The 19,097-nt window shown below is 43.2% G+C and overlaps 1 protein-coding gene across 1 annotated transcript; it reads right to left on the minus strand.

Annotated features, from left to right (window-relative positions):
• Nucleotides 1-91: 91 nt before the first annotated feature.
• On the minus strand, nucleotides 92-18,479 carry PRRT3 (proline rich transmembrane protein 3). The gene is made up of 3 exons (XM_070730688.1): nucleotides 17,294-18,479; nucleotides 12,674-12,817; nucleotides 92-4,697 (listed from the first exon to the last, which is right to left on the minus strand). The coding sequence occupies exons 1-3, from the start codon at nucleotides 18,477-18,479 to the stop codon at nucleotides 2,764-2,766; spliced, it is 3,264 nt and encodes a 1,087-aa protein (XP_070586789.1). The 3' UTR covers nucleotides 92-2,763.
• Between the last annotated feature and the right edge of the window lie 618 nt (nucleotides 18,480-19,097).

Genomic DNA, 19,097 nt, shown 5'->3' on the forward strand with positions numbered 1-19,097 from the left:
ACTCTGCATTACCATGAAGGAGAGGACGTAAACTTCAGGCATTTAAAATGGACATAAAAAGCAGACGTCAAGACAAAGGATCCTCCAGCAAAAGTTTTTTTTATTTTATTTTCTTTTGGCACAAATAGACCACATGACATTCACAGCAGCCTCTGTTCAACTTCAGATCTGGAAAGCCTGAACTGTCTTCTCTTCTGCCACTGCAGCAACCGATAAGATAATAACTGGGCAAATACACATTGTGCTATTAGGAGAAACATTATCTCTACAGTTTCCACTCCAGCGTACAACTCTTGTTCTCCTCCATTCCCTACCACATCCAGGTTTGAATTTCAGGCAAGTTTTGGATTTGGATTAAAAAGAAAAAAGAAACAATGGAATACAGGTAAGTCCTCGACTTACGATAACAATTGAGCCCAAATTTTTCATTGCTTAAGCAGAATAGTTGCTAAGTGAGTTTTGCTACATCTTATGACCTTTCTTACCCACAGCTGTTCAGCGATAAATGAATCACTGCAGTTGTTATTAAATATTAGATATTAGGAGAATCTGGCTTCTGCTTGTCAGAAGGTCACAAAAGGTGGTCCCATGAACCGGGACACTGCAACCATCATAAATACAGGCCAGTCATCAAGCATCTGAATTTTGATTATGTGATGCTGCAATAATTGTTAAGTGTGAAAAAATGGCCACATGTCACTTTTTTTCAGTGCCATTTAGCTTCAAACAGCCACATGGTTGTAAATCAAGGACTTTCTGTTAGAACCAATTAAAAGATGCACAGACCGATTAAAAGATCCACAGACAGAGCCTGCCAGAAGAGGCTCTGAAAACCTCTTCTTTAAAAAAAGATCAAGATCAAAAGTTCGACCCTGTAGCATTTGAAAATGCATCTAAACCAGTGAGGAGGAACCTTTTTTGGTTCGCGTGCCGAAAGGGGTGTATGTGTGGGTGTGCTAGCATGCGTGCATGTCCACACCCCTCCCCTCCACTCATGCGCACAGGCCTTTCTGAAGCTCCACAGGCAAAAAATATTTCCCAACAGATAAGCTGGACGTTTGGGGAAATGCACTTCCAGTTTGCCAATTGTGCTGTTTTTCACACTCTGGAGCTTCAGGATGCTTCCCTGAACCCTCCGGACCGGAGTGCATAAAACTGCACAACGGCAAAACTTAGAACTAAGGAGAAATTGCCTGACAGAACAATTAATCCATGGAACGGCTTGCCTCCAGAAGTTGTGAATGCCCCAACACTGGAAGTTTTAAGGATGTTGGATAACTATTTGTCTGAAGTAGTGTAGGGTCTCCTGTCCAAGCAGGGGGTTGGACTAGAAGACCTCCAAAGTCCCTTCCAACTCTGTTGTTGTTATAAACTGGAAGCGCACTTTCCTGAACTTCCGGTTGGCCCGTTGGGGGATAGGTTCACCCTCACAGATCTAGACGTTTGTATCTGCAAATGGGGAAAAGTTGCACCTATTTTGGTAGCCAAGGAGAGATTATCTGCAGTTCACATTTTCTCTCCCAGTCATTACAAAGACTTACAAAGGAGCTTTCCAAACAAAAAAAGGTGACGTGGCGGAATTCATCACCGCCTTCTGAACTACAAATAACTTAAACAGAAACCTCAGCAAATTCAAGGATTCCCAAGACAATTTGCATGTTTATAGAGCTCCACCTGATGACATCTCCTTATTTGATTGTTGCCAAATGAGCTCAGGATTATCACCTCTTCATTGGCACCACGAGGACTTGGGTCAAATTCCCTCCTAGACGTGCTACTGTGTAATGTAATCACCATCTTCTACGCACAGACTTCAAAACTCCCGGAATACTCCAGCTAGCATGCCAATGCAGATAGTCCTCGACTTACAACCACAATCAAACCCAAAATAGCACTTAGATTTATATACCGCTTCATAGTGCTTTTACAGCCTTCTCTAAGCTGTTTACAGAATTAGCCTATTGCCCCCAACAATCTGGGTCCTCATTTTACCCACCTCGGAAGAATGGACGGCTGAGTCGACCTTGAGTCAACAAAAATGGCTGTTCATTAAGCAAGACGTTTCTTCAGTGAGTTTTGCCCCATTTTTACGACCTTTCTTGACCTCCCGCAGTGATTAAATTGAATCGCTGCAGTCACTAAGATAGGAACACGGTCGTTAAGTGAATCTGGCTTCCACGTGGACTTGGCTTTTCAGTGGTGCGAAAAATGGTCATAACTCACTTTTTTTTTCAGTGCCACTGTAACTTTGGCTACTGAATGAACTGTTGTAAGTCAAGGACGACCTGTAGCTTAAAGGTTGATGAGGTTGAGGATGGCTGGTTTATGCCAATAGTGCCTTTATGCGGGGGAGATGTTCAGCATGCAAAGCTCCCTTGGGCCCATCCCCCATCCCCTTTGCTGAATGCTTCCTTGCCCCACTCTGCCTTCCCTCCAAGGGCACCTCTCTTGGGCATCAATGCCAGAAACAAACTGTTTCCCTTTGCCATTCATTCTGCCAAATTTCCAGGGATTTGCCTGTTGCTAGAGTACAGCGCTTAAAACAGGGAAGCCGGCAAGCATAGGGTGTGCTTTTACTCATTATTACATGGTGGGCACTACAAGGGAAGCTTGGCACCCTCTGTGGGTCCATTTCACGAATGGTTGGGGCTGCAAAAAGCCCTGCGGCTTTAAAAAAAAGGAACTGGAATTGCAGGGGACCCCATACCCCACCAGGCTTCTCGGATTCCTGATAGCGGACAGGCTTTTAGCTCTCGTCCCCTCTTACAATTCAATAGTGTCACTTGAGAGGCTACGGGAATCCACTTGTTTGCTGAGTGCCAGAAAGCTCTTGCGGGCCTCACGTTCGGAGTTTGGCGCGCTGCTGGGTGGCGCCAGTGGAAGATCCTCTGCCTGTGCCTGGAGATGTTGATTGGGTAGCTCCTCTGAGGGCAGGCTTTCAGGAGAGGACACCTCATGGCGCCAGGGGTTCCAGCTGATTTTCAGGGACGCCCGGGAGAAGGAGGTACGCGAGAAGCTGCCCAGTGATGTGTCCGTGGCGGGCTCGCTGGCCTGGTCTCGGCTGATGAGATCTCCCACTGAGGTGGTCCGCGCTAAGCTGTACAGGCAATCAGGATCACTGCTCCGACGGGGTTGGGCAAGCAGGGGCTGGGCTGCATGGGACAGTGTGGAGCAGTCGCCACGCAGAGAAGCACAGGAGTCCTGACGTGCCGGGAAACGCAGGCTAGAGCGGAGGAAGATGGAATCGCGTACCAAGTGCTCGCGGAAGAGCGCTTCATCGATGCTGCGGCTCAGGTTGATGGGCGAGGGCGGGCGAAACTCCAGGTCTGCCAACGAGAGGACTGACTCCCGCTCGAAACAGATGCTGGTGTAAGAGCGGCCCATCGCTGCTGCCGCAGCCACGTTGGGGCACTTGGGGCTGTAGCCCCTGTGCCTCGGAGAGGGGCTAGCACCGTGGCCAGGTCCTGATCGCAGATCGTTGTTGTCCTTGAGAGCCCAGAGTAGCCCACCGGCGGAGGAGTTCCGGATCAAGTTATTATTGAGGTTGTGACTGGGTATCTTCTCCAGGACCCCGCCAGGCCAGTCGTAGCAATTGTTGGGGTACTCCGGCACCTCAGCCTTGCGGTAGGCGCAGAAGTAGCTCAGGAGCTTGGCCCAGCAAGAATGCTTGGTGGTGTCGTGGTGCTGGCAAAGTGCCTGCCAAGCTAGCGAGACCAGGATAAAGGAGAGGGCCAGTTCGCCAATCCGGAACCAGAACTGCACAAACCACCAGCCCCAGGTGAAAACATCTGGCTGTCCCAATGCTCCCGAGAGCCACAGTACCCCATAGAACTGCAGGACACAGCACGGCAGGACCAACCCACTGCTTGCCAACAACACCCAGGCTTCCCGCCATATGCTTGGCTCCAGAGTGCCCTCCGTTCCCTGGTTGTGCCGCAGCAGCCAGTACACGAACACGGTGGCTGGCAGGAGGCAGAGACCGGCAGTACAGGAAAGGGTGTGGAGTCCCACCGACACAGCCGAGTGCATTGGAGGGGACAACAAGTCAGCCCCCAAGAGAACGATGCTGTGTAGGGAGCTCACCGCAGCCCAAAATGGCAAGCTCTGCCATCTTGGGGGCAAGATCTGCATCCGAGCCTGATGAACCAGGCACAGCAGAAGTACCGTGAAGGTGCTCAGCAGCAGAGGGAAAGGGGCAGTGTACAGCAGTCGCATAGCACGGGCAGGCAGCCGGCCCAGAGAGCCATATGGGTCGGCCAGGAAGAACGTAGCACGCAGTACCCCAAACACCAGGAGCAGACCACTGGCGGCCAGGACATAGGGGAGCTGCGACCTGTGCAAAAAAAGGGACACCCCCAGGCATGCCAAGCTCAACAGGCTTAGCAGCAGAAAAAGCACTCCAGCGCCGTAGACATGCAGGGCCCAGGCAAAACTCAGCGTCTGCTCAAGTTCCCCCCAGCGCAGAAAGGTCTTGTTGGGCAAGAGCTGGTGGCAGGTGCTTCCAAGACGAGGGCAAGGTGGACTGGAAGCAGGGAGCATAGCAGGCAGGCTTGGATCCGGCTTGGGCAACTGAGGATGCTGCACAACTCTTTGCGTGGTGACTTGGATTAACCCACGGCGAGGGGTAGCTGGAAGACGAGCAGATGTAGTGGAGACCACGGTGCTACTTTGCCCAGAAGGGTGCTTCCAAGCTGGATCTGAAAGTAAGAAAGAGGCGAAAGGATGATCAAGACTTAGAATGCACCGCGCTTGCAGTACAGCACAATTTCCTGATTCTTTGTCATTCTTTTTTTTTCTTTTAATTTATTTTAAAATTATTTTTTATCTTTAAACATCATAACATTTTTTTTCGCAAATCTACATCCAAATTTCATACTTTGCAGTTCACAATATCTATTTACAATATATCATATCTTTTGATTGTCCCGATTCTTCATCTTTTTCACACTTTATAATACAGCCTAGATCTGGGGTCTCCCAAAATGGCTGGTTGGGGAATTCTGGGAGTTGAACTCCACCAATTTAAATTGCCAAGTTTGGAGAGCCATGGCCGAGATAACACTGAGATGAACTAAATGTGAGTCCAAAGGAGGGATGGGGGTGGAGAAAGTGCCTCACAAGAGTTCCGTCCTAGTTTTCGGGAGAGTAAAAGTAAGGGAGTAAAGAGAGAATTTTAAACTGCAGATGATTCTCTTACAGGGAAAAACCATTGATTCAGTGGCCCTTAAAAAGCTACAATGGTGCTGAACCAGGGGATTTAGAACCAGTTCTTGTATTTGCAGCCGTTGCAGTGTTCCCATAGTCACAGGAGTGGAATTCAGATCCCTGGCAACTGGCTTACAATTACGACAGACACAGATCATGTGATCGCCCTTTGCAACCGTAAGTGTCCAGCAGCTTTTGACAAGCAGAACTTATAGAAAATGGTGATCGTGGAATATCATGCTAAATGACCATTAGTAACCTGGAACTAGAATTGACAAGTTGGTGTGGTCATGTGACACCTCGCTTTATAACTATGGCTCTTAATGGCAGAATTGCTGGACCCTAATTACCCTGATTAACTAAAAACCTGGAGTATAACTTAACAATAATGATTGATGCTTCTTGGATGGACTTTCTGAAAGAGCTGCCATTCCCTTGAACATCTCAGCATTATCTTTGGCAATTTTTTAAGCAGGCGTGGTTTATAGGCAGGTTGGCTTGGTTCATAGGAGACATTTATCCAAGCTCATTAATTAAACTACAACTGAGTTAATTAATCCAAATTCCTCAGCTCATAACGTTCACTGGACCATATAACCAGAGAGGATGGATTTGCACATCGTACTAGGACCTAAAACGTGATTGTCTATTTTGTACTACAGTAAATTATGTAATTATAATCTATGTCAGTGTTTCCCAACCTTGGCAACTTGAAGATATTTGGACTTCAACTCCCACAATTCCCCAGCCAGCATTTGCTGGCTGGGGAATTCTGGGAGTTGAAGTCCAAATATCTTCAAGTTGCCAAGGTTGGGAAACACTGATCTATGTGCTTTAAGGTAGCTGTTTTAATTTGATTTCTATTTGAATTGACTTGGCTAGTAATCGTTTTGGCTTTTGTTTCACTGATACACCACACATCTATAGATTTGTCATATATTGTATCTATTAATAATTAAAGTAATAAATAAAGTAATAAATAAATAAACTATTAATTATGAAAGTGGTACTGTAGATTCAGAATAAGCTTTTAAAATACGTATTAACCTAAATACATATTTAGATGTTTTCCCAATTTTCTTGTGATTTCTATTTTTGAAAAGTAAAACCTATTAGTTTTCAAAATAGAAATCACAAGAAAATTGAGAAAACACCTAAAGGCACGAAAAACAATCCATGCAATTAAATTGTATTGTGTGAAAATGGAGAAAAAAGACCACATGAAAGAAAAGAGTTTTTTAAAATCCAAACTTTCTAAAGAAAAGAATAAAGAATAAAAAATGACTGTACACATTGAACTGTTATGGCGCAGTGGTTAGATTGCAGTACTGCAGGCTACCTCTGCTGACTGCCAGCTGACTGCAATTTGGCAGTTCAAATCTCACCAGGCTCAAGGTTGACTCAGCGTTCCATCCTCCTGAGATCGGTAAAATAAGGACATAGATGGCTAGGGGCAATGTATGCTGACTCTGTTAACCGCACAGCACAGAATACAATAGAATTCTTTATTGGCCAAGTGTGATTGGGCACACAAGGAATTTGTCTTTTGTGCATATGCTCTCAGTGTACATTGAAGAAAATATACATTAGAGAGGGCTGTAAGGCATTGTGAAGCATTATTATTGTTGTGAGCCGCTCTGAGTCTGCGGAGAGGGGCGGCATACAAATCTAATAAATAATAATTATTATTATTATATAAGTGCCATTGCTATTACTATTCAACATATTGATAGTCACTGGTTTAGAAACAGAGAAACATAGAAACATAGAAGACTGACGGCAGAAAAAGACCTCATGGTCCATCTAGTCTGCCCTTATACTATTTCCTGTATTTTATCTTACAATGGATATGTTTATCCCAAGCATGTTTAAATTCAGTTACTGTGGATTTACCAACCACGTCTGCTGGAAGTTTGTTCCAAGGATCTACTACTCTTTCAGTAAAATAATATTTTCTCATGTTGCTTTTCATCTTTCCCCCAACTAACTTCAGATTGTGTCCCCTTGTTCTTGTGTTCACTTTCTTATTAATTTATTAATAGGAAAGTTATAATATTAATTATTAGTTTACTCGTTAATATCTTGAAATGAGGTGTGTGGTATGGAATGACATTAAGTAAACATATTACAAGGGCATAAGGTTTATAGGAATTTCTGATTCTAGTTATAAAACACGGGTTTTCTCAAATCTAAATGCCAAAGCCAATTTATCCCGTCAGCTTCTAGCAATCTGTAATTGTTTTCCACTCTTCTCTGGAGCTCAGATTTCCTTCCAGCCTTAACAATTACACCTTATTTTTCTGGAGGGGGGGGAGGCTTATTCCATCTGTTTGAGCTTAATTTTCTTTTTCTCCTGTTCAGTCGTGTCCGATTCTTGGAGGACTGCCTGGACAAGTCCCAGCACTTTTCTTGGCAAGAGTTTCCACAAGTGGTTTAACCATTGCTAGAAAAAGTGATTCACCAAATTCACTCACCTGGTTCAAGATGGGATTGGTCTCCTGGTTTCTAGTTTATGCCTTAACCACTAAAACCAAACTGGCTCTGGTCCTAAAATTAGGTGCAATATATATCTTGGGGTTTTCCATGAACACCAAGGTATATAAAGTATCTTCAAGATTATCTTCTCCGTTTTGAATTTGCCCACCCAGATGAGGAGAGAAAGCCTGTTAAAATTTCAAACGATGGGAACCCGTCAGTAATCTTCTCCCCACTGTGTTAGAGATTGCCCCCTAATGTTACCAGTCCACCCCTTCTCTGTGGGTCTACCAGAATGCTTGGACAGATGGAATCTCAGGAAAGGAAGTGTATCATTGTGTATGATAGTGGATTTTTATTGGTTATTGATTTAATCTTTTGTATTGCTGGCTATAAGCTGCTCAAAGCTTTTGATACTTTGAGCAACACAGAAACCAGAAGGAAGGAAGGAAGGAAGGAAGGAGGGAGGGAGGGAGGGAGGGAAGGAGGGAAGGAGGGGGGGAAGAAGGAAGGATGGAAGGAAGAAGGAAGGATAGAAGGAAGGATAGAAGGAAGGAAGGAAGGAGGGAGGGAGGGAGGGAGGGAGGGAAGAAGGAAGGATGGATGGATGGAAGGAAGGAAGGAAGGACGGAAGGAAGGATTTTGAATTTCATGGTGTAATATACGTAGAATACAAACATTAATATGATCAAACTTGCAAGCTTGTGTCTTCCAGGCATATACATCTTACTTCAGTTCTCAGGATGGCTAGTAACTGAAACCAAAGCACATTTGGAAGGCACTAGGAAGTTTAAGATTGTTCTAGTTTTTGTTGAAGGTGCAAACACAGGAAGATTCAATTGACACATATAATATGGTTGAATCATCAACTGGCAAGTTTTTAGAATAATGTTTTAATGCATATAAGTAGATTAGTGAGGAAATCCTTAAGTGTTAAATATGTTAATGTGTTGCTGAATAATATCCCAAAGCTTTGGAATCTTTTTATCAGAAATTATGGCTGTATCAAGCATGGGGCTACAGGGTTAGCTAAAACAATGACTGGAAAATTCATATTATTCCAAATTGTAAAAAATTGGATTCACAATTTAGTTGTGAATAATCGGCCCTGAATCAGCAATGGAGGAACTGGTCTATTGCAAGGATCCTCCCATACAATGCATAAAAATAGTATCTCAAAGATGCCAGAAGAGTTGCTGAATCAGCTTTGTAATGTCTAGGAGGCAGAGTTTGAATACACAATGGATTATGGAGAGAAGCTGTGGATGCAGACCTAACACTAGGTTACCTAGTTTAGTATTTTCCTCTCTAATTCCCATAGTTCTTTATAGGAAAAGCATTGTTTGTTTACAGTATTTATTTACATTATTTATTAAATAAATTGCCTATATAAACCACAAAGGAGAACCCTCCATGGCTATAACCTTAAAATCCGCAACATAAAACTCCACAACATAAAAACCCATACTCCTCCTCCCCTCACTCTGCCAACAGTAGGGTGGCAATAGCGACACATTTATTAAAAAAATAAATTGTCTCCTATCAGATACCCTTTCAAACAGAGAAATCGGGGATTAACAATGATTTCATATACCACCCAAATCATGTGAATTTGATTTAGTGTAGAATAAATGTGGTACTTAATGCACCAAATCTGAACTCTGTTCTGATTTGTGCCCAGTTTTAGCTTCACGGGGCGACCAGAAACAGCCCAGAAGTTGATATGTACAAATTATCACCCTATAATTGTTTGATAAATGGATGGATGGATGGATGAAAGAAAGAAAGAAAGGAAAGAAAGAAAAAGAGAGAAAGAAAGAGAAAGATAGAAAGAAAGAAAGAAAGAAAAAGATAGATAGAAAGAAAGAGAAAGAAAGAAAGAGAAAGAAAGAAAGAAAGAAAGAAAGAAAGAAGTGAGAGGTTGCTTTGATGTGCCTGCCTGGAATCAAGCCCTGCCAGCCACAATATACCAGATGCTCTGCATACAAAGTCACTACAAATCAAATCTTGGTTTTCTGAACTCCATCAGCAGCGGGATACGAATTCAACCATCCCCTCAGAAATCGGAGTGTCTCACTGAGGGGAAAATGGAAGGGTTCGCCCGAGGCCTGTAGCCATTCAGATGCACAACACAGTATCTCTCCAACTCCAAAGCTCTCCTCCTGTTTTTGCAGCCGCGGAATAACTCATGCAGCATTCATCACCGTCAACATCAAAATATCAGTCAATTCAGCTTTTTCTCACCACAGCAAGCTTAACAATTGCTTTGGAACTCTGCTCCAGCGATAATGCGATTCAGCTCCTTCAATAGCATTCCCACACTATTATTAAAATGGATTATTCATAGGGCATTGGCAGGGTAAAAGGCACTTTACAGCATAGGGAAAGCCATGACACCGCTCTTAGTTTCTAATCCAAAATGTAAGAGTGGCAGAAGACCATAGATGCAAATTCTGGAGAGCACAGAGAAGGAAGAAATAATTGAGAATAAAACTAGTGCTTGGTATGGTTTATCTCCTATACTGTACTTCCAAGAAAAAAGACATACAGGTTCCCAATCTGGAATTTGTATTTAATATTGATTTTTTAAAAAATCAGCTCTTACTATTTTTATCTCTTCCTGTATATTATGTATTATAATATTATATAGTAATTTTAGTAATTCTAGTTATAAAGCTTTAGTAAGGCCAGACCTGAAATACTGCATCTGGTTTTGGTCAACGCATTACAAAAAAGATGTTGAGACTTTGGAAAAAGTGCAAAGAAGAGCAATTGAGGTGGTTAAAGGACTGGAGACAAAACCATATGAACAGTTGCAGGATTTAGGTTTCACTAGTCTAGAGAAAAGAAGGACTTTTATTTATTTATTAGAGTTGAAAGGGACCTTGCAGGTCATCAAGTCCAACCCCTGCTTCAGCAGGAAATCCTACAGCACCCCAGCCAAATGACAGTCCAATATCCTCTTGAAAATGTCCAAAATTGGGGAGTTCGCAACCTCTGGTGGCAGGCCGTTCCCCTGGTTGATCTCTCTGACTGTCAGGAAGTTCTTCCTTATTTCTAGGTTGAATCTCTCCTTGGTCAGCTTCCAACTGTTGTTCCTCGTCTGGCCCTCTGGTGCCCTGGAAAACAGGGTGACCCCCTCCTCTCTGTGGCAACCCCTCAAGTACCTGTAGATTGCTATCATGTCTCCCCTGGTCCTCCTTTTCTCTAGGCTATCCATGCCCAGTTTCAGCAATCTCTCTTCATAAGTCCTGGTTTCTAGTCCCCTAATCATTTTGGTTGCTCTTTTCTGCACCTTCTCCAGAGTTTCTATGTCTCCTTTGAAGTGTGGTGACCAGAACTGACTTGGGGGGACATGATAGCAGTTTCCAATATCTCAGGGGTTGCCACTAAGAAGAGGGGGTCAAGTTATTTCCCAAAGCACCAGAGGGCAGGACAAGAAACAATGGATGGAAACTAATCAAAGAAAGAAGCAACCTGGAATTAAGGAGAAACTTCCTAACAGTGAGGACAATTAACCAGTAGAACAGCTTGCCTTCAGATGTTCTGGGTGCTTCATCACTGGAGGTTTTAAAGAAGAGACTGGACAGCCACATGTCTGAAGTGGTGTAGGGTCTCCTGCTTGACCAGGGGGCTGGACTAGAAGACCCCCAAGGTCCCTTCCAGCTCCGTTCTGATTAATTGATATAAGGTTGTTTCTTTTCACTCATTTCGGATGTCCAAGTGCTGCCTCTATGTTGGTTGAGGCAGGCAGGATTCCCTTGTGTACCACTTGTTGGGGGTCAAGGGGAAGGGAGGGTCTTGGCTTCTCTTTCTGCTCAAGATCCCCATGGACAATTGGTGGGCCACTGTGTGACACAGAATGGGCTTTGGCCTGATTCAGCATGGCTCTTCTTATGTTCTTATGACAGGCTTTTTAAATGCATTGGATTAAGAAACAGTGTCAGTGAGTGACAAAGACCCCCAGTGAAAATCACAACTGAATGCAGAAGTGAACCCAGTTCTCAAGTCCTTCTCTGGTATTCAACTGTGGTTCTCTCACATCTTAAAATGAACATTGGCTGTTAACAAGAATTCAATGCAATGCAATGCAATTATAGCTGATCTCTAATTCCATGGGATTGACTGAACAAGGGGAACAAGATGCTGAGCTAGGCAGACTTTGGTCTGATCTAGATCTATAGAGCAGCACACACCAAGACAACTAGACACCAGAATAGTTTTTTTCCCGAATGTCATCACTCTGTTAAACAAATATTATTATTATTATTTATTATTATTATTTATTAGATTTGTATGCCGCCCCTCTCCGAAGACTCAATACTGCCAAACTATACACTAAGGCTGCATTACTATTACTATTAGTATTCTCATTGTTCCTATCACCCATCTCCTCTCACTTATGACTGTATGACTGTAACTTGTTGCTTTTATCCTTATGATTTATATTAAAATTGTTTCCTGATTGCTTATTTGTATCCTGTGACCATCATTAAGTGTTGTACCTCATGATTCTTGACAAATGTATATTTTCTTTTATGTACACTGAGAGCACAGGCACCAGAGATAAATTGGAGAAGCTGATGGTGCGATGGAACAAGGTAAAAGACTATATGTTAAGTAGAATCTGTGATGTAAATATGAAAAATAAATTACAATCACTCTTTTAGTAATACTTGATCAAGATAGAGCCAAGGAATAATAGATAAACAATTAAAATTTTTTGAATCCTCTTGTATGGGTGGTGGGGGTGATGGTGTGTGTGTTGTTGTTAGGTGATGGGCACATGCACTGTGCACTGTTATATGTTTGTTTTATGTAAACTTTTAAAAATCAATAAAAATTTATTTTTTTTAAAAAAAGGCACCAGAGACAAATTCCTTGTGTGTCCAATCACACTTGGCCAATAAAGAATTCTATTCGGTTCTGTTTTATTCTATTATCTAGTAAGGGTCTCTCCATCTTAGAAAAATCTCACCGGATTCTTACTCACGTGAATGCTTGATTCTTGCATCATCCAGCAATTTAGAGGGGCTCTGTCCAGGGGTAGAGGAGCCAAAATTTGTCTGAGAAACTTTGGCATTCACAGCTCCCCTGACTCGCTGGGGTTCTGCAATATCCAGCATTTCTGTAGTCCCTGAAAAAAAGGAAAAGGCCTTGAGTGGAACCAAAAATCGATCATCTCAAAGGTTGGAACTGCCATGTTGTCTTGGCTAAGAAGGACTTTATTTTATTTATTTATTTATTTATTGGATTTGTATGCCGCCCCCTCCACAGACTCGGGGCGGCTAACAACAGTAATAAAACAGCATGTAATAATAATCCAATACTAAAAACAGTTAAAAACCCATTATTATAAAAACCAAACATACATACAGATATACCATGCATAAAATTGTAAAGGCCTAGGGAGAAAGAGTATCTCAATTCCCCTGTTCCTGGCGGCAGAGGTGGGTTTTAAGCAGCTTATGAAAGGCAAGGAGGCTGGGGGCAATTCTAATCTCTGGGGGGAGTTGGTTCTAGAGGGCTGGGGCCGCCACAGAGAAGGCTCTTCCCCTGGGTCCCGCCAAGAACCCCTTATTTTCAGATATTCATGTCTAGACCACGTTCTTCTGACCCTTGCATCTAGCAGGGGGGCCCTCCTCCTCTAATTCCCCATCGCCCTCTGACTCACTCTAATACTGTAACTGGGGGTGCTACAGTCTCTGATGGTTCCTCCATTCCTAGCTCCTCTTTATTCTCATTCTCGGACTCAGATGGCAAGAATATTGGCCTACTCATCCGTCTCTTGGTCCTCGAAATCCATGATCAGCTGAGCCGGACGTGGACCACTCACAACATGCTACAAAGGAGATCTCTCCACTTTGATCTTCCTTGTTCTACCTTAGTTCCTTTCAGAAATTCTGTTCTCAAGGAGGGTCATTTAAAACAGAGGAAGAGGATGAAGGAAATTCTTCTAGCAGCTCTTGGAAACATCACATCAAAGGCAAGATTTGGAGTTGTTCTATTTTTTTTAAACTTCCTAACCTAATACAAAGCAGCTTATCCTATTTAGGCTTCTCAAGATCAACTAACTGCTTTATAATAACAAATACAACCCATGATCAGGTTAACCATCGAATTAAGCTACTTTATACAGGTTTACAGATCACCCCCCTCCCTCCTGTAAATCTATCATCAGCTCGAAAACCCACCCCACCCTGGAATATTCCTACCAGCTCTTCCTATTATTCCCATCTGCCTGCCCATCCCATGTTTCTTTCATCGCAACCAAATATGTTGGCATTCTAATGAAAGAAGTCGCTTAATCATATGCCAGCCTGCCAGCTGTGCACATATTGTATGCGAGGTCAAGTTGAATGCAACTTCACTGTACACGCCCCTCCCTTCCAGACACATTCAATATTCACAACCATCACACCAGTTGGTGTTGGTTTTCTTCTTCTTCTCATACTAAACGACTGGTTCTCAACCTGGGGGTCAGGACCCCTTTGGAGGTCGAATGACCGTTTCACAGTGGTCGCCTAAGACCATGGGAAAAGACAAATCTCCCATGGTGTTAGGAACTAAAGCTTCTATACTGGCTCCTTGGGAACATATTTCTACAATCCGACCAAGCAGGCGTTTACAGTGGGGGTGTCCCTCTGACCTTCCTGCCAATCAGCTTAAAGCTCTGTTGGGAGAATTGGTGGTAGACTTATGGTTGGGGGTCGCCACAACATGAGGAGCTGTGTTAAGAGGTCGCGGCATTAGAAAGGTTGAGAACTACTGTAAACCAAATAACAAAGAATGACACTTGAAATAGATGTAACCTTCAATAACAAAGAAAAATGGGTCTTGTTTGGATGTCAACCAACCAACCGAGCCCTCCTCACTTCTGTGAGCTCCATTTTCTTTTCTAAATTTCAACCCTGGCTACTGCTGAATACATTTTTCCAGCCTTTTTTTCTGGCCTACAAAGGGGGTTCCCTGCCGTGGTGGGTTGGATCAGTTCTTTAGAACCAGCAGCGATGACCTGTGGTCCATGGTTGTCCGGTCACCACAGCTTGCCAAACATTTCTGGGTGTTTGGCGCAACATGACATAGGCCTGTGTGAGAGTGAAGCGGGCACACGCATGTGCGTAAAATGCACACTTTCATCGCATTACGAACCGGTAGGAAAGGCAAGTGGAACCCACCCTTGGTTCCTGCATTAACCACATCTACCCATCAGTTTTACATAAGAAGATGTAAAACTGATGGGTAGACGTGGAAATCAGGCTAGGATTTTGTTTTTAGGCGCCTCATCTGGCTGTGTCGTTATTGAAGGTTGTAACTTACGATCACAATAAGGGTGATCATGTTTCAGGAAATGCTGCCCAGACATCACCAAGGAATAAAGAGCTGAATAGAGGAGGAGGAGGAAGAGGAGGAAGAAAGAGGAGGAGGAGAAAGAGGAGGAGAAGGAAGAGGAAGAAGAGGAGGGAGGAAGAAGAGGAGGAGGAAGAGGGGGAACAGGAGGAAAAGGAGGGAGGAAGAAGAGGAGGAGGAAGAGGAGGGGGAACAGGAGGAGAAGGAAGACGAGGAAGACGAGGGAGGAAGACGAGGGAGGAAGAAGAGGAGGAAGGGGGGAGGAGGAAGAAGAGAAGGAGGGAGGAGGATTCAAACGGATAGTAAAGTTGGATAGTATTCAGTACTCTGGGCTAACAAGGTCCAGAATGTTTATTTTATAAAAATAGTCCCTTCTTATCTTTAGCATTCTGCAAGCAGGAAAGAAGCTTATTAGAGAGACATTTAAATTGTAGGTTAGGACGATTCTTGTAGCAACTTTTCTGACAGGAACAAGCTTAATTAAAAGGCGTAAGCTTTGGTGAGCTCAGCTCTTGCTTTTTAATACCATTTGTTAGTCAAGAAAGGTGGACCCAGCTTCCTGACGGCATCTTATAAATTAGTTAATCCCTTCTCTGCCGATTTTGATTGTTATAATCTGGTTGCTGGGATGCAGATGCTTGGAAGTGAAAGATGCCTTTATATTACAGGTAGTCCTGGATTTACAAACTACAACTGGGACCAGAATTTCCAAGGCAGTTGTTACTTGAATTTTGCCCAATACTGTATTATTGTTGTTGTTTTTTGGCCAGGGTTGTTAAGCAAATCACTGCAATTGTTACATGAATCACAGAGTAATGAAGTGAATCCAGCTCCCCCCACTGACTTCACTTGTCAGATGTTAGTTGGGAGTAAAGTTGCAAATGGCAATCATAAGATACACACACCCACACACCCATCCCCAGGATACTGCAACCATGGTAAATTACATGCTACTTGCCAAGCGTCTGAATTTTGACCACATGACCATGAGGATTCTACGATGCTTGTGTGAGGACCAATTCTTAAGAGACTTTTCACTGCCAATGTAACTTTGAACAATTGCTAAAATAATGGTTGTTAAGTTGAGCACTCCCTGTATCATGGACACAAATTGTTTCAACTTCTATCCTCAAGACGAACGCCATAGAACACTGCACACCAAAACAACTAGACACAAGAACAGTTTTTTCTCGAATGCCATCACTCTGCTAAACAAATAATTCCCCCACCACTGTCAAACTATTCACTAAAGCTGCAATGCTATTAGACTTCTCATGGTTCCTATCACCCATCTCCTCCCACTATGACTGTATGACTATAACTTGGTTGTTTGTAGCCTTATGATTGTTATTGATATTGTTTCCTAGTATTTGATTGTTTATTTGTACCCGATGACTATCATTAAGTATTGTACCTTACGAAACTAAATGACAAAGAAAACTCGGAATACTGCACTATAAAACTTGAAACATATTTTATGAATGGTTAGAACTAAGAGGAAAAAACAAAATTAGAGTGTATTAATTATATTAATTATAAGTTATGATATTGACTTTGTTTAATTAATAACTTTTTAAATAATAATTAATAGAAGACATGATTTGTATTAACTTAATAATTTCAAAAATGACTACGTATGGCAAAAAAAATCAAAACAATAATATATATGATAAATAACCACAGTAATTAATATGTCGATAGAAAGAACCGTAAAAAGATATAAGGGTGTGACGTAATGTTTTAAAAAGTTATGTGTTTTTGTTGTTGTTTTGTTAGTGTTGTTATTGTTTTGTTCTATTCTTTTGTACTGTTTTTAGTGTATATAAATAAAAATATTTTTTTTAAAAGAAAGTATTGTACCTTATGATTCTTGACAAATTTATCTTGTCTTTTTATGTACACTGAGAGCATATGCACCAAAACCTAATTCCTTGTGTGTCCAATCACACTTGGCCAATAAAGAATTCTATTCTATTCTATTTCACTCCTATTCCATTCCTGATTTCATTTAATTTGTGCCCTCCAAGAGTCCTTTAACCAGGTTTTCTCCTGGTTTCCCAACCTTTTCTTGCTTCCTTGTCACCCCCTGCTTCCCACATGTGTGTGTCTTCCCTTAAGTGTTGTTGCCATCTCCTGCTCCCTTCCACCCCATCCTCCTCCTGTCCCTAGGATAGGACATAGGTGTGGGGGACTGGGTGAGGATTTCCAATGGCCAAAGATTCCTTTAAACACATAATAAACCAATGTTGAATCTTTCACCTACCTGGGGTAGCAGAGCTGCCCTGAACGATGGTGGTTTCCATCCCAGCCGTGTCCCATCGTCCCGGCTGCTGGGTGGTATCAATGATCAGATTCCAATGTGTGCTTCTTACATGAGGATTTGGTTCTTGGGAGGTCACCCCCGATAGCGAAGGGGTGAACGGGACAGGGAAGTGGTCATCCGAAACAGGTGGGTGGACGCTTGCTGGGCTTTGCCTGTGCCCCTTCCCAATCAGTGGGGTAACTATTGCTTCCTGAGAAGGGGAAGTCCCTGGTGGTCCATCCCCATCTTGCCCAGAGAGATTCCGGGCATCTCCAACCACAGGCCTCAGAGGAGACGTAGAAAGCTCTTCCTGCCCAAGGAGGCCACTGTAGACCTGTCTACTCTTGTATGAAGCCAAATACTTGGCTGTGGTTAGATTCCGGCCCAGAAGTTCCTGCTCCGGCACATTGTTTTCCAACCATCCTTTCCAAGCACCAGTCTTAGGTTCGCCATCTTCCACTGCCTCCCATTTGAGAACAGGGAACGTTGCCAAAGGAATGGTGGACACTGTGGGCCTTAAGGTCGTTCCTGGGAGGCCATGCTTGGACCCTGCTTGGTGGAGGCTGGGCAAGGATCCTTCCTGGGGGAGAAGTGATTCTGAGGCCTCTAGTCCCGGTGGAGTGGGAAGAGAGGCCACCACAGTGGTGGACATGTTTCTCTTCGATAGGCCCGACGAAGGAAGAGGAAGCTTTTTCTTCCTCCGTTTTGGGCTCTGTTCCCAAATCATGCCGCCAGTATCCTCAACCTCTCCCTGAACACCAAGCAAGCCTTCGGTTGCCTGTACGAGACTCTCCTCGTTCAAGTGGGGAGCTAACCGTCCAGAAGAACCAGTTGGTGCCCCCTTTGCAAGGAGCTTGGACCTCCTCTTGGGTTTTGTAGCTCGAGAGTGGCCAGTTGGACCGGCATCTTGCCTGTTCTCATTCTTCAACTCCCCGTCTCCGCTAGAGAACTCGTGGCCGGAGGAATCCGAGCGGGGAATGACTGGCAGGGCCCTCCGAGGGGGCTCTTTGGAGGGGACTTCCAACCGAAGTGACTTTGCGACAGACTTCAAGTGCCAGGTAGAGTTCTCCAGAGCCGGGAGGTACAAAGCCAGGAGTAAGGCAGGTAACAGCAGGCTCCAGACGAGGAACAACCCCAAGGCGGCCATCTTTGATGACAGACAGTGGGTCACTCAACATCCAGCACGGGTTCACGGCTGCTCGTGCTCCATCCTGTGGATAAGAACGTTGTTTTTTTTATTGTGAGGATGAAGGAGTAATTTAACAGCCTGTAACATTGGGATAGACTTTCAGATTCAGAATTTGAAATTCAAATTAGATAAACTCATTACTATTTAAAACTTTAGTAAACATTAGAAATGTAACAAGACCATAAAGGCTGTGTGAGTCAACCGAGAGGTTGGCATGGCTTTGATGTACCTATGTATAGTTTTTTTCCTCTTTTCTTTTTTCCCCTTTCTTTCTCTTTCACTTTTCTTCTCAATGTGTTTTTCTTTCTTTCTTTCTTTTTTATTTAACTAAGACACTAAATATTTATTATGTTTATTATGTTTAATATTTATTAGTTTTAACGTATAACCCACATAATTGTATTTGTTCCCATGTTCCTCATCTTCAAACTACTTCTTTGTTGTCTTTTTATATATTGTTTATTATATGTTGTGAGCCACCCCGAATCCTCGGAGAGGGGAGGCATAGAAATCCAATCAATCAATCAACCATTTTCTCTTTAATAAAGATTTAAATTAAAAAAGAGAGAATGAAGG

Source organism: Erythrolamprus reginae, unplaced genomic scaffold (genome assembly GCF_031021105.1).
Source record: "Erythrolamprus reginae isolate rEryReg1 unplaced genomic scaffold, rEryReg1.hap1 H_27, whole genome shotgun sequence".
Classification (NCBI taxonomy): Eukaryota; Metazoa; Chordata; class Lepidosauria; order Squamata; family Dipsadidae; genus Erythrolamprus; species Erythrolamprus reginae.